At 42.1% G+C, this 15,933-nt stretch overlaps 2 protein-coding genes across 10 annotated transcripts in view; one reads left to right on the plus strand and one right to left on the minus strand.

Moving 5' to 3' along the window:
- DPY19L1 (dpy-19 like C-mannosyltransferase 1) overlaps positions 1-3,172 on the plus strand; it is a 313,514-nt gene extending 310,342 nt beyond the window's left edge. For 2 of the 3 annotated variants that reach the window (XR_014834285.1, XR_014834287.1), the window contains one exon: positions 1,505-3,172. The gene's annotated coding sequence lies outside the window, so the exon portion shown is untranslated. Of the gene's footprint in view, positions 1-247; positions 412-1,504 lie in introns of all 3 variants that reach the window. The other variant, XR_014834286.1, reaches the window with a different exon arrangement.
- NPSR1 (neuropeptide S receptor 1) overlaps positions 1-15,933 on the minus strand; it is a 270,057-nt gene that overhangs the window by 139,851 nt on the left and 114,273 nt on the right. For 4 of the 7 annotated variants that reach the window (XR_014834291.1, XM_085005876.1, XM_085005877.1 and 1 more), the window contains exon 3: positions 7,536-7,659. The exons of 1 other annotated variant lie outside the window; for it this stretch is intronic. Coding sequence is in view for 4 of the 6 variants with exons in the window: in XM_085005876.1 (XP_084862002.1) it covers positions 7,536-7,659 (124 nt within the window). In the remaining 2 variants the exon portion in view is untranslated. Of the gene's footprint in view, positions 1-3,450; positions 4,072-7,535; positions 7,660-15,933 lie in introns of all 7 variants that reach the window. 2 more of the 7 variants (XM_021079326.2, XM_085005880.1) reach the window with 1 other exon arrangement.

The following is a 15,933-nucleotide window of genomic DNA, read 5'->3' on the forward strand; positions in this document are numbered from 1 at the left end:
CCCTCACCTGAGAGTAATCAAACTGAGTTCATTTGCATTATTTTATAATTTAGGCAATTTACTAATTCAGGCAGTTTTCCCTCCCGGTTACTTTGAATTAATTTTCTCATCATTAAGAATCAGGGATTCAGGAAACACTGCTAGTGAATTCACCTGCAGTATTAAAGGCTGTTAACAGAGTGGCAGCTTTGTCTTCCACTTGGACAGGTTTACATCCAAATCCCCCATTCACTTTCTGATGATCCAGGTCCCATCCTCCTAGGAAACATCTAGTAGATTCTTGAAGCCCATGTAATTCCTCAATGCTAGGAACTAAGGACGTGAACTGGACAGGACTTGAACTTGAGAAATTGGAAACTGTGAAGGAAACTGGAGCCTGAGCTGAGAACCTTGAACCCAGGAGCACACAGGGTTAGTGGCATAAAGCCCATATCAGAGGAAGGGGTCAGGAAGTCAGCTCTGCCTTCCCTGCTGACATCAAGGACACACTTAGGATGGCAGAGTAGGTTAGAGTGGTGGGGACCAGAGGTGAGAATTTGGAGATGGAGGTGGGAAGAAGGAAAAGGCTCTAAGCTTGGGAAGAAGGGCCAGTAAGATCTAGATAGGGATGTTTACCTCCTACCAAGAGAGCTTTGGGTTCAGAGGAGAACTAGAGGGCCACGTAGGAAACCAAGTTAGAGCAGAGGCATGTAGACTAAGGCAGCTGAGACTCGGTGAGGCAGCAACAGCGTGGGTATGTGTTGCCCAGGGCTAAACTAGGTACCAGGTACCGGTGTTTGATGCCACAGCTACTTCCATACTCCACCCACCGGAAACCGTAACTTAAACCTGATCACGTTGGCTTAGCAACGGAATAAGGATGAGCTGACTGTAGCTGTAGAGAAGGACCTTGATGAGCTCAGCTTGGAGAGACCAGGCAGGGCAGGGCTGGTGCGGGGTGGGGGATGTAAATGGTTAACAAGACCCCATCTCTGATACTGAGAAAGCAAACTTCCTGTTGCCCAGTCTGACAACATGTAGACCATTGACAGAAACGCAACGCCACCCTTGATTAAGGCAGTCAATATTTGTTGAGTAGGCCTAGTAAGGTGCTGGTTTCTGGAGAAAATGGGAAACAAACATCAGGCATTCCTTTCACTAAATGGCGGTAGAGGACAGAGTTGAATTAAGTGGCAAAGAGAGGGGTACACTCCAAGACACTACTGGATCTTGGGCGGGTGGGGGGTAGTTTGGGGGGGGTCAGGGAGGAGGCATCCCAAGAGGAGAGCCTTAAAGACTAGGTAGCATTTAGATAAATGCAGATGAGGATGGAAGGCGATTCCAGAGGGAAAGCTACACCGTGGGTTGAGAATTAAATGAAATACTTCACAAAAGTCACTCAGAAAGATTCCTGTCACCAAGAAAGCCCCCAGCAAAGAAATGTAAGGCAGTTGCTGTTGCTATTAGTTCTGCTACTGCTGTTACCATTTTAATTTTTATGACCTTTTTACTGTTTTTGGAAAAGGCAATGGGGATTAAAAGGACACGTCTGGAAGACAGTAAAGAAGCACAGTTCTGACTTTCTTCTTGAGAAGGACGTGGGACCAAAAGGATCACAGTGAATAAGAGTTTGCATCAGAGCTGCTTCTGTATCAACAGTGCGTCAAAACTGCCTGTGCTCAAAGGGGACCATGGAAAAAGTTACACTGGGACACTTAAACTAGTTCCACCAACACCGCCACTGATTGCTGTGTCACTAAAAATCGCTGTTTTAGTGAATGATTACATCACTCAAAACATAAAACGGAACATTCTAAGCTCCTGGCCAGACAGATTTCCTCTCTTCCTGCTTCTGTGTCTAGTGGTCCAGTTCCTTGCAGGCAAGCTTATTAACAAATGAGATTAAAACTATGTGATTCTCCTTAGTGCCTAGAGATCACGCTGCCAGGACAAAGTACAAACACTAGAAGAGCACGAGCAAGGATTTGTTTTTCTGACTACTCGACACATCCCCTTAGGAGCCGCATTCAAAACAACAAAAAAAAAAAGGCAAATGAGATTTCAGCTGTGAGTGATTATTGCCTGAATCTCAGAGCAACCGCCTTATTGCTGATTATTACCCCTTTCGCCGTGGCCAGTCTCTCTCCATTCTGTTTGCTGTCATGTTCTATAAATATCAGAAAGGCTGCAGAGGCAGCATCACTGAGAGGAGGCAAGTGCTTTCCGGGTGCAGAAATCCTGCTTCTCTAAACTAGAATCTCTGGATCTGCAGGCTGATTTCATAGAAGGGACTACTCAGTCAGGGGTAAACGGCAACAAACTCCAATTTCAGTTTCTGTTTTCCATTGTGGAGCTGGGAGGAGAAGCCAAGGGCTGGGTCCTCTGTGCTCGGCTTAAGCGACTTGTTGGGCTCGGCTTTGCTTCGTTGTCACCTGGTGTTGAGGAGCACCAGCGAAGCTGGCTCCTGGGACGGCTCCCTGCTGAAAGTTTTATTCCGAGTGTTGGCAGAGAAGCAAAGCTCTGAGGTGGATATTACAGCAGTCCTGCCTTGCCAGGTAAAAACCAAATTATTTCAAGAACACCTAGAGGTTTTAAAAAAAACTACTTGAATTTTTCTTGAAGTTTCGGGCTTTTTTTTTTTTTTTCTTTCTTTTTTTGTATTAAATACCAGTTGAGCCTTGGGAATTTAACAACTGAATGTGCTAGGCAGCATGTGAAACAACCTGACTCCCCAGCGCTACCGTACAGATGCTGGGTTTATTCTTGACCAAAAGCTTGCTGCAGAAGAGGAACTGGGATCAGCTAATGAGGATCTTGTCCTCAGTGTGTGGCCCTTGGATACTTTGAAGGGGAAACTCACCGAACTCTGATTTCCTCATTTGTTCTAGGAGGCAACCTGTTGCAAACAGTGACATCACCAACGACAGTGAAAGAACCTATTTCTCATTGATGTTTAATGCAAAAGATCAACAAAGTGTGGTTCTTTCCTTACTCCGTGCTAGGTCTCTCACTGCATCACGCAGGTCCTGGGGGGGGGGGGGGAACGGTGCACTTTCCATACCTCTGATGTTCCTAGCAAAGAGCTCATGCAGTAACCCTTACAAGAAAGAGACCTTTCAAGCCCTACTATAGGGTTAATTAAACTTTCTTTCAACCAAAGAAAGGGGGAAAATTAAAAAGTTATCCACTCAAATGTTTCTCATGATTCACACATTTGCAGCAGCAGCAAAACAAAAATAAAACAAAACAAGATCAGTATTCTTAAGAAACTATAATATAGTTCCTTGCACAGTATGAAAAACTTGTTGCTTTAGCTCATCAGGTTTTTTTCTTTCCCTTGATCTCTTTTTAGAAAGGAAAATAAGCTATATTCACTCACAATATTGGCTATGATCTTTTAATTTGGTCTTTAAAATCCTACTTGTCTCATTATTTACCATCAGTGTTCCAAGTGGAAGGCAGGCAACTTACCTTAAAGGAGTAGTAGAAGGACCCCCACTCCTCTCCTTCCGCTACTGCAGTGAAAGTCACTGTTGCAGTGCAAAGGACCGGAGAATCCGGCGCCTGCTCGGTCCCGTTGGTCACTGGGCTGTCCTCTGTGAGGCTGGCCGGCATGGCTCAGGTGGAGGTAAGCCCGGCTGCTCCTGCACCTGCAGCCGAGGGAGAGTGTCCAGCCCTCTCTGGAGCGGGGCAGTAGCTGCAGCTCCGCACCTCTCCTGCCTCCCTAGGCTTCCACTGGAGCTCGGCTGAGCAGAGGCACAGAGCCCTCCTGGAGCCCACCGCACTGAAGAGCTCTGCCTGCCGACGGAGAAGCCACGTGCTGCTCTCTTCTCAGCAGTTACCATCCAGCATCCGGCTGACAGTACAGCCTCCACAGCCCCCATTCCTGCCCAGGGCGGAGGGAAGGGTCGCCCCGCCCCCGAAGCGGGTAGGAGGCCCCCCCAGTGAGCCACGTGGCTCCCACGACAGGGCTCCTGTTCAGGGATACTTTTCCTCACTTCCAAAACTGAACCCCCACGTCCGCTCCAGCGTCAACAGTGCGGGAATTGGGGCTCAACAGCCAGTCCATTCATTCAGGTCATGTGTGCATATCTGAAATCAAATCATAATAATGCATTTGTTTCAGCTGCGGCTGCCTTCTGACTTATAATCTTTACTCAGCCATTTACTCAGTAGCCTGGGCATTATTTCAGCAAATGTGAGCAAAGAGCACATGTGCATTTCACACCCCTGGTTCTACTTCAGGTTTCAGAAAAGCCTGTGGTCTGTTTGTCAGTAAGTCACGACCCCTTGGGATGTGACGGGATTGGTGCCTGGTGGATACTCTTATCACCTTTGTGTTCTTTCATTTGATACCCAAACCAACTGCATGAAACACATCTTTACATTCTCATTTACACAGGAAGAGACTGCTTCTCAGCAGTGAAATGACTTGCCCAGGATCCCACAGCTGGTGATGGAAATGAGATGCTAACATCTTCTTCAGAAATTCCTAGACAATGGTGCTTTTATTGTAACATACACTGATTTGCATCAAATCTCAAGGGCCTATGGAAGCGTGAAGTTAACAGGAGTAAGAATAACAGGTTAGGTGTAAAACAAAAGGATTAAGCTGCTTGTACTCAGCCAAGCAGAATAGGATGACAACCCAATATCAAAATAAAGAATATTCTTTTTTTTTTTAGGGCTGCACCTGCGGCATATGGAGGTTCCCAGGCTAGGGGTCCAATAGGAGCTACAGCCACCAGCCTATGCCACAGCCACAGCAACAGAGGATCCAAGCTGTGTATGTGACCTACACCACAGCTCACGGCAATGCCGGATCCTTAACCCACTGATCGAGGCCAGGGATCAAACCCACAACCTCATGGTTCCTAGTCAGATTCGTTTCTGCTGCACCACAACAGGAACTCCACAAAGAATATTCTGACTGCCAAATATACAGGAAAAGATGCTCAACCATTAGTTAAAGAAAATCAGCTTAAAACAAGATGGAATTTTTATTTGTGGGCATAGTGAAAACTAGGGTCTGACTACTCCAAGTATTGACAAAATTGAGAAGAAATGGGTGTAGTTTTTCATGTCTGGTGTGAGAGTTAGCTGATAGGATCTCTTTGAAGAGTGATTTGGCAGTATGCAGTAAAGCTGAAATTACACAACTCTATCTAGATAATGGGTGACATGTATATTCAATTTAGGGAAATTCACTGTACTATACACATAAACTGTACACACTTTTTTGGTGGGTATGCTTTACATCAATAAAAATTTATAAAAATCTGTGAGAAACTTCTGGGAAACTGCAGAAGCTAGTTAGGTCATAGTGTGGTGAAGGTGGAGAGAGAATCTTTTGTTTGTGTTGTTTTCTCTCCACTCATGGTCCAGATGGACCAGTTTTTGACCTGTAGACACCCACGAGAAACATTTATGTGGGTGTACAAGAAATATGCAAAAAGATGCCTTGGCAACATTTCTTAGAAACAAGTCAGAAGTAATCTAAATATTTCTGTGACAAAATCAATGAGAAGTTCCAAACCGGAAACTCCCCACATGCCTGTCACCAGGAGGCTGGATAAATGAATTTCCATGCAATCATACAATAAGATACTATCTATCAAGGGGAATGATCTGTAGAAAATATAAAAATATAGATGAAATATACAAATATAATTTTAAACAAAATGATATTTTAAAATTCATATGAAGTATGACTACATATGTGTGCACATATATTCACATATACATACATGTGTATACATTTCACAATGGAATATAGCATTTGAAAGGAATGGTTGCCGACAAGATGGAAAACTAACATGCTGTCATGTTGTAACGGTGAATTTTGTGTGTCAACTTAATGGGGGAGTGAGGTGCCCAGATATCTGGCCAAATATTATTCTTGGTGTGTCTTTGAGGATGTTTCTGGATAAGATGAATTTTTCAATCAGTTGACCGAGTGAGGCAGAGTGGCCTCCATCCAGTCTATTGAAAACTGAACACAACAAAAAGGCGGATGTGTCCTCAAATAAAAGGGAACTCCTCCCACTTGACCATTTTGAGCCAGGGCTTTGGTCTTTTCAGACCTTTAGACTCAAAACAGAAGCATTGGTTCTTGGGTCTCCAGCCTGCCAGCTTTTAGACTTAAACTATAGATTAGCTCCCTGGTTCTCCAGCAAACTGATTGCAGATCTTAGGACTACTCAGCCTCTATGATCACAGGTGCCAATTCCTTATGGTAAATTCTCTCTCAATGTCTCTCTCTCTCTCTCTTTTTTTTTTTTTTGTCTTTAGGGCCACACCTGTGGCATACAGAGGTTCCCAGGCTAGGAGTCTAATTGGAGCTGTTGCTGCCAGCCTATGCCAGAGCCACAACAACACCAGATCCAAGCTCATGGCACATGCCGGATCCTTAACCCACTGAGGGAGGCCAGGGATTGAACCCTCAACCTCATGGTTCCCAGTCGGATTCATTGCCACTGCACCATGATGGGAACTCCTCAATGTATCTCTTGTTGATTCAGTTTCTTTGGAGAAGCCCAAGTATTAAACATGGCCTCTGGCTCTTTACTCGAATCCATCCCTAGAGATTCCACAACAATAAGAGGGGCATTAATGAATCATAGGACTTAGAGTAAACCATGAGATACCTGCTAGAAAGGCTGAATGGATAAAGATGGGAAATATGATGTGTTTGTAGGAATGTGCAGGATGGAGAAGCATCACACATCAGGCACTACTGTAGTGATGTAAACTGATACACTTTCAAAAACTTCTCTGCAGTATTATCTAAATTTGAACACATCATTTCCAGGGAGTCCAAAGCAAAAATGTCGGGGATAGCATATCACGTCTGCTTCTGGTGTCAGAAGCTCCTCTGGATACTGTATTCAGAGGTAAAGAATGGAGAGAGTTCCTGTTGTGGCTCAGCGGTAATGGACCCACCATGAAGATGTGGGTTTGATCCCTGGCCTCTCTCAGTGGATTAAGGATCTGGCATTGGCGTGAGCTATGGTGTAGTTGACGTATGTGACTTGGATCCCATGTTGCTGTGGCTGTGGCGGAGGCCGGCAGCTGCAGCTCTGATTTGACCCCTAGCCAAGGAACCTCCATATGCCACAGGTGCGGTCCTAAAAAGAAAGCAAAAAAAAAAAAAAAAAAAAAGAAAAAAAAATTGGAAAGAATCTCAGATGGCTGCAAATTTAGTTGGGATTTTCTTTCAAGGACCAGTGATATTCAAGATGTGGGCCAAGGACCGGCAGCATCTGCATCATTACCTGGGAACTTGCTGGAAATGCAAATTCTGAGGTCCCACTCCAGCCCTACTGAATCAAAATCTCTAGGGGTGAGGCTAAGGAATTTGTGTTTTAACAACACTCCAGGTGATTCTGATGCCTGCTAGAGTTTGGAAAGTACTATTCCAGAGATTCATACCAAAGCCCATGGGGTCATTAGAGGGGTGAACTGAGTGATGTTGGGTGGAGGGGCTTGAGTGGAGTTGGGGAAGGATTGAAATGCATCAGCCCACTGATGTCTAGGCATGAAAGGAATGTGATTACCTTTTGACATGTTTCCAGCATCAATTCTGTTTTCCTGTAACATGATGCATATGAAAAATGATGTCCACGTGCCTGGAACGTTTTCTCCTGTGTTTTACTGAGATTATGATGAATTCCCCCAAATCTGTAGGGAAGTAAAGTATATCACAATATTATGATAGCTAATAATTGTCACAATTATTCATTTCCTTGGGGATGATGACTTTCCATAGCTTTGGGAATAAGTTCCTAGTTTGGGACAATTACTCATTATTGGTTATAACATCATCCTTTGCTCTCTGGCTCAGCACTTACTAATCAGTCAGGTTTCCTGGCAGAAAGGAGCTTCCCTGAACCTCTGCTAAGAGTCTGTTGCTTTGTAATCTCTTGGTAGCCTTTATTTGCCCCATCATAGTGCTCATGTCAATTTAATACTTTGTTGAACTATCTCTGCTCCCTGATAAATGATAAGTTCTACGAGGACAAGGACCACAGCTACAGATAACTGCTGTATCTTTAGGGTTTAACACAGTGCTTGGCACACATATGAGAGGAATTAAATAGATATTTGTTGAATGAATGAACCCATCAGAGTGTAAGTACGTGAGGGTGGCACTGTTATAAGGATAACCTCGAAACTTCTAACTTAACAAAATAACGTAAACTACTGGAAAATGTCAGTACTTTGACTTTATTAAATAGCTAGTACCCCAAAACACCACACCCACAAACCCAGCAAGTTGTGATGATGCAGTAGAGAGCTTTGCCTTCAATTTCCAATAGTGTTGGGGGCTGACTCATGGCAGAGCCTGCAAGAAAGATACACGCTCACCTAGAGTTCTCGTCATGGCTCAGTGGAAATGAATTTGACTAGTATCCATGAGGATGCAGGTTCAATCCCTGGATCCTTAACTCAGTGGGTTAAGGATCCTGAGTGCCCATGAGCTGTGGTGTAGATCGCAGATGCGGCTCAGATCTGGCGATGCTGTGGCTGTGGCATAGCTTGGGGACTACAGCTCCGATTCGATTCCATAGCCTGGGAACCTCCATATGCTGACTCTGTTTTGGGAGTGCTGATGTCTGCTTAGTACATGACTAGAGGCAGCCCACATTTTCCCACCTCCTTAACACAAGCCTTAGTAAATGGTTTTCTAATAGATTGGAATGAATGAGCCTCACAGCCCTAGGCTCCCTGTAGAAACTGGGAGCCCCTTCCAGAGCCTGTATTTTACATGCTCCCCACTTCCTAGGGCAGGGGTTCTCAGTCCTGGCTGCACATAAGAATACCTGGGGCTCCTCTAAAAGGCAATAGTATGTGGAGGCCACCCCCAAAGTTTCTGGTTAGGTCGTTCTGGGGTGCAGCCTGGGCATTAGGGTTTTTAAATGATTCTAATGTACCTCAAGGAAAAAGAATCCCCATCCTAGGACAGCAGACTATGGGCTTTGGAAAAAAGGAGCTATCTGGGAAGTTCCACCTTTTATTTTTTGTCCACCTTTGTCTCCAGTACATGCCCCGTTCTCCTCTCCTCAGACTCCCCGACCCCTTCCTGATGCATCAGTCAAGACTTTAGTTTGGAGAAAGGCACCGCACATGGCCCAGGGCAGTCAGAGAAACAACCCCTTGTCCCTCACTGCCTTGGTGACTCTCCAGTTTCTGGCAGCTCTTGAGTCATGGGCAGAGCTCCTGACCTGATGGAGAACAGGAAAGCATCAGCTGAAACCAGGGCCCTCGGTGGCCAGTGTCAGGGGCGACGGGGAATCAAGCTGACTCTGCTTCCAGCTGGGCTTCCATTGCCAGAGTGGCTTTAATACAGGGAGTTTCCCTAACTCCCAGAGTAGAGGGAAGAATTATACCTAGTGGAACATCTTTTGGGACATGTTGGCCATTGTTGGGCTATTACTAAATATCAATCAAAGGACAGCTGGAAGCTGACCTGGCTTCCACAAGGCCCTCTGCTGATGGCTCACAAATGACTCTCCCTGCAGTGACCCTTTTGGTCAAAAGCAGTGACTGGCCTCTAGCTCTTTCAGCTTGATAGGCAGATGGCCTTGGACTACAAGTAATGGGATTTTTACAAAGACTGAAGGAATACACAAATTTATTTTGAAATTGTATCTTGACACATTTCGATCATTATGAAGAAGAGAGCTTTTTCTTGGTTTTGTTTTGAGGCCTTTCTGTATTCTTTGTTTTTTATCCTCAGCCTCTTCCCTTCCAAGATGAAGGTCACCTTTCTTGGGTTACTGGCTCCCTTCTTCATCTCCACTATAATCACCTTTGCTCAAAATCAGTCTCATATCAGACACATACCGCTTGGAGTTACCCAGTAGCAGCATTTAAGTCCTAACCTTGCTAGGATGAAAAGCTTTGCCCTGGGACAGGAATTTCAACTTCAGTAAATAAAATAATGGAGAGATTTAGATGAGAGACGGTCAAGGTTCCACACATCCTGCCATCCACTCCTGCACCCAGCTTTCTGCTTCATCCATTTATTGTGGGAGCCCTGGCTACAGTGTTTATGTCCTTGAACATATGTATTGTTTCCCTGTAATGCTAAAAGGGAAGCGTTTATAAGCTTTGGAGTAAAAATTATAAGCAAAATATTTAGACTTGTTTCATATGTTTATGTATATGAAACAAGTCGAATTTCCATTCTGCCTCAGTCTGAAAGCCCAAAGGTTTCTCATTAGTCCTATGTCAACAGGGAGAAAGAGTTCTGGAGCTCCCAGAACTCATTCCTTATTTGACATTTTGGCATTCTCATCTACTAACTGTGACCTGGGCTGTCTGGATCCAAAGTTGGCTCTGCTACCTCCTTTCTGTGGGTCCATGGACACCCCCAAGCCTCTCTTTCCTTGTCTGTGCACTGGGATGGCAGTGGTGCCTGCATCAGGAGGTGTTGGGGAATTAAATGAAGATAATGCTTGTTGTCTTAATGCTCATTGTCTTCTTCTCCTTCTCAGTTATGACTGTCGCTTCTTAGGTGTGTAAGTTTTTCTGGGCTCTTCATTTAGTCTCTAACCTGAAGGGCAGAATCTTCACCTTTTCTTTTTGTCTCCTCTGACAAGGATGGCCTTTCCCTGAGCCCTGTGATCCTGGAAAACAGAGAAATCAACCATTTCTTTGTGTTCCAGGAATGACTCACTGCTAACTATCATTCCCCATATAAGTGAGATCAGATCCATGGATGGCTCCTCGTAGGTCATCGACACCTACAGCCGCCTATCATGTGGCTAGACACAGACCCTCCAATTCCCTTTCTTTGTCTCACTAATGTTGTTTGGTTTCCACTGATCAATTGGAACAAAATGCTGGTTAAACAAATTTTAAGATTCTGTCCTTTCCACAGGCTGAACTTGGGCTGCCCCCAGCCTGAGCTGGCTTACAGCCCTGCCATAATAGCCCTGCACTGAAATAAGCTGCTGGCTCTACTCTCAACCCGCACCAATCCACCCATCCCTCTTTTCCATGCCCGCTTCTTTCCAGTCTCATAACCTGCTTTCTGTCTAAGCCTGGAGACACTTGCAGATCTCCTGGCGGGAACATTCTCCTTGCTGCATAGGTCCTTCTTTCCCTGTTTACAGCAGCCCCTTTCCTCCTCTGGCCACAATCCTTTCAAATCAAATCTCTTCTTAACAAAGTCCCATGTTGTTCTCTGACAGCTCCAAACCGTTCAAAAATGCATGTTGTACTGAACCGAATTTGTTATTAGTCATAAAAAACCTATTTAAGCAATTGCTGTATGCGGAATACATTATGATGTGGGGAAGTTCATGGTTCTCTTGGAGAGAATAGATATGACACTCCAGGTTCAATCACAGAAGGAGAGTAAAATAACACAAAAGCAGGAGGCGACACAGGCACTGTGTAATTATAGCCAAGTGAATAGCCAAGAGAATTAATATTTCACCTTCAGAGGAAGCAAAGATCATAGTTTTGAGGTTTAAATTTGGGTTTTGGTGTTTTTATTTACTCTGGATGAAGCCCACACCTTTTCTTTTCTACCGACGTGGAGAATGGTTGAATAAGCGTGGACTTAGGACAAGGACATTAACTTTCTCTGGCAGGATTTTGATTCTGATACCAGAAAGTGCCCCTGCTGCCGAGACTCCATTTCTCAGGGTGAAGGTGCTAACAGATCCTCCTCCCTCCGTGACTTTCTCTCAAAGGAATGAGTCTAAGCTTGCAGTAGCCGTGATGTCACAGACATTACCGAAGGCAGATATATCGAGGCTGCTGCACTTGCACCTTTACTTTAAATGCCGCTTTTAGAATCGATGTAAATAGGGATTGGCTGGAGGAGCTTTAATTATAGCGGGAAGAGTAGGAAAGAATATGAGAGAAGGAAAAGGGGGAATTCCACCTAATCACTGTGCTGGGTGCTTGGCTTCTGTCAGGACATTTAATTCCCAGAATATCATTTTAAAGTGGGTGCAAGTCTCCCACTTTTAAAGTAGAGAGATGAAATTAGATAGCATCATCGACCCCATGCTGATTAAATTTCCCTTGCCCCTTTATTTTTGCCTTGCCTTCTCATGTGGTAGTGAGGGCTCTAAATTATTAGTATGAAATAATAGTGTTCTCTGAGAGAAAACTGCCTTGAAGACAGAGATAAATCCTTGGGAGCCTGGAGAAAAGATAAATTCAGTATTACATCTGGTAATTGCTTGCTCTGATAGGTACCAGAGGTTACTCATGTTACAGTGATTAAGAGATATACTCCCTAAAGAACTGGAATGCAATGTTCTACTTTAAAGAGGACACTGGAAGAAATGTGATACAGCAGCCCATGCTTTTAGGGTTGTATTTTAAAAATTCTAACAGTAAAACTTGCCTACTCTAAATAAATACATGAACATGCAATGACGCAAGTTATATTAATTGCTAATGTATTCCTCAGTCCCCAAGTGAGATGGTACCATACACTCTGCTTTGTTCTCTGCTTTTAAATTTCACATATTGTAGACTTCTATATTAATAAATATAATGGTTATATTTAGTGTCTCTCTGTAATGCTAAGATGTGATGTTCCCAGGATTTATTCAATTATTCTCATAATAATTGAGATTTAAGTTGTCAGAGTTTTCAGAAATTGTGCACTGAACAATCAGCTTTGAACACTTGTCTGATAAATTCTCAAAATATTTTCTCAAGGTATAATTGCTGCTTTTTCTTTCTTCTTCTGTCTGTTTTGCTGTTCTTTATCTGAACCCTTGAATTAAATGCTTAATAATTATTTTCATTCATGTATAAGGCAATGAATTTTCCTCTGAATATGCTTTTAACTAGTCAGATTCTGATGTGTATTATTCTTATTTTCATTATTTCCTACTATGCATATATTTAGATAAATAATAATATAATTATTAATATACTACCAATATTATGTTAATAATGATAATAATTATATATTAATAAATAAATTAATATATATTTCCTACTATATATATATATACACACATATATATAATGTGTGCTTTGCTTTCTTCTTGCAGCAAAGAATTACTTGTGAGTGACTTCCAAATATTATTTTTGTTCAAGCCAATACAATTTCACATTTTTATTTCTTGAACTATGTTTTGAAGACAAAAATCTACATTTTGAAATATTTAAAAACTTTTATATAATAGATTAAAAAAATCCACAGAATTCTATTTACAAGACAATTAAATATACACACACACAAATAGTTTCATATGCATATGTGTCAGGGTATCCTCATATATTCTACTGTATTCTTTAGATCCTCTATTTCCTTACTTATTGTTTTTTCAAAGACTCAGAGATATCTGCTAATGCTTTCTATTATAATTGAAATCTTGTAAGCTTATTCTTTCATTTCCTATAGGTTTTACTCTGTACATTTTATTCTTTTTGTCTTTTTGTTTGTTTGTTTTTTAGGGTCGCACCTGCGGCATATGGAGGTTCCTGAGCTAGGGGTCGAATCAGAGCTGTAGCCACTGGCCTATACCAGAGCCATGGCAACACGGGATCTGAGCCGTGTCTGTGACCCATACCACAGCTCACTGAGCAAGGCCAGAAATCAAACCTGAGTCCTCATGGATGCTAGTTGGGTTTGTTAACTGCTGAGCCATGATGGGAACTCCTGTATATTTTAGTGTTAGGTTGTTGTTGGAGAGAAATTTATGACACGTACTTTTATTGAACTATGTTATTTTACCCCAAAGATCATCTGTAAAATGGGCATAATTATAGTATGTGCTTCCTAGGGCTTTTGTGATGATCAAACAAGTTACTGTATTTGAAGTTCTCAGTGCAGTTGCTGGTACATTGTTATCTGGTATTCTTGTTAATGATAGATTCTTTTATACTTAGAACTCTCCTCAAGTGAGAGAAGGTTTTTTTGTTGTTGTTCTTTAAAAAAATTTTTTTAAGTTTTATTGAAGTATAGTTGATTTACAAGGTCGTGATAATTTCTTCTGTACAACAAAGTGACTCAGTCATACATATACACATATCTGTTCTCTTTCAGATTCTTTTCTCACATAGATTATCACAGAATATTAGATAGAATTTTCTGTGCTTTACATCATTTCCTTGTTGGCCAATCATCTCATGTGCCTCAGTGGGCAATATGCCTATCTCAAGCCCCCAGTCCATCCCCCACATATGCCTGTCAGCTTTGGTAACCATAAGTTTTTCAAAGTCTGTGAGTCTGTTTCTGTTCTGCAAATGAATTCATTTGTATCCTTTTTTGTTAAGATTCTATATATAAGTGATACTGTATAATGTTTATCTTTCACTGTCCTACTTCACTTCGTATGATAGTTCCAGATCCATCCATGTTGCTACAAAAGGCATTGTTTCACTCTTTTTATGGCTGAGTAATATTCCATTGTTTATATGTACCACATATTCTTTTTGTTTTTTTAATTTTTTAATTTCCCCAATACATTAATTTTTTTTCTACTGTATAGCATGGTGACTCTTGGGCATATATCTGGACAAAACTTTCCTTAAAAAAGGGACATGCACCTGCATGTTCATTGCAGCACTATTCATGATAGCCAAGACATGGAAACAACCCAACTGTCCATTGACAGATGACTAGATTAGGAAGATGTGGTATACATACACAATGGAATACTACTCATCCATAAAAAAAGAACAAAATAATGCCTTTTGCAGCAACATGGATGGAACTAGAGAAGTTTTTAAACACTAGCTTTTTTTTTTTTTAAGTTGATTCTCTCCTGCATCCCCTAGAACACTATTACCCTTTCTTTGGTTTTCATTCTATGTCATCCATATCTATCTATCATCTACTTCCTAATCACATCAACCCCTTTCTCCTTTTCTTCTGCAATTAGTAAGAGTCTTACAAAGGGGATTTGAGGGCTGTTGTGCTCTGCTGTGGTTCAAACTCAATTATACTTAGTAGAATTTCTTGAGCTGTTATTCTGCTTTACTTGACTTTTATCTTTGGAATGCATTATATATATCAACACTAAGCAAAATCAAAAGCAGAACAATACACAGACACCTGTGAGGTTTTTTGTTGTTGTTTTTTTTTTGCTTTTTAGGGCCGCACCCACAGCATATGGAAGTTCCCAGGCTAGGGGTCAAATTGGAGCTGCAGCAGCAGCTGACCTACACCACAGCCACAGCAACATGGTATCTAGGCTACATCTGTGGCCTATACCACAACTCGCAGCAAGGCCAGACACTTAACCCACTGAACAGGGCCAGGGCTTGAACCTGCATCCTCATGGATACTAGTTGGGTTCGTTACCACTAAGCCATAGTGGGAGCTCCAACTTAAATATTTCTTAAATACTTTCTTCCCAGTTTTATTGAGATGTAATTGACACATAGCCCTGTATGGGTTTAAAGTTTACAGCTTAGTGATTTGACTTACATATATCACAAGATGATTGCCTCAATAAGTTTAGTAAATACCCATCATATCAATAAGAAATAAAAGAAAAAGAAAAAAATTCTTTCTTTGTGGTGAGAACTCTTAGAATTTACTCTCTTCATAACTTTCATATAGAACACACAACAATGTTAATCATATTATTCATGTACATTATATCCCTAGTATTTCTTATAACTGACAGTTATCTTATAACTGTCAGTTTGTGTATTTGACCACCTTCATCCAATTTTCCCTCCCTTAGCATTCTTCTTCAGTTTATTTTTAGTGTCATCATGGACTCAAGGATTACATTTAAATTAATCTTATTCTAATGGACCATAATTATGATTTTTCTGGTTGTTTGAGTGCCTGTTGTATAAGTCCTTACTCAAGTCCATCTACTTACCTGTCTCTATGCTATCTCCAGAATGTCTAAATAAATCACCACTCTCCAACCACAAATTGTCCCAGGCCCATCTTACTTTCCCATCCCAAGATCCAGCACCCCTACTTTGCAAGCAAACTCTGTTACCTTTAGG

The sequence above is a fragment of the Sus scrofa genome, chromosome 18, assembly GCF_054392235.1.
Source record: "Sus scrofa isolate SSC_HxYL_T2T_F1_AM1 chromosome 18, Sscrofa_HxYL_maternal_Yorkshire_Landrace_v2.0, whole genome shotgun sequence".
Taxonomy (NCBI): Eukaryota; Metazoa; Chordata; class Mammalia; order Artiodactyla; family Suidae; genus Sus; species Sus scrofa.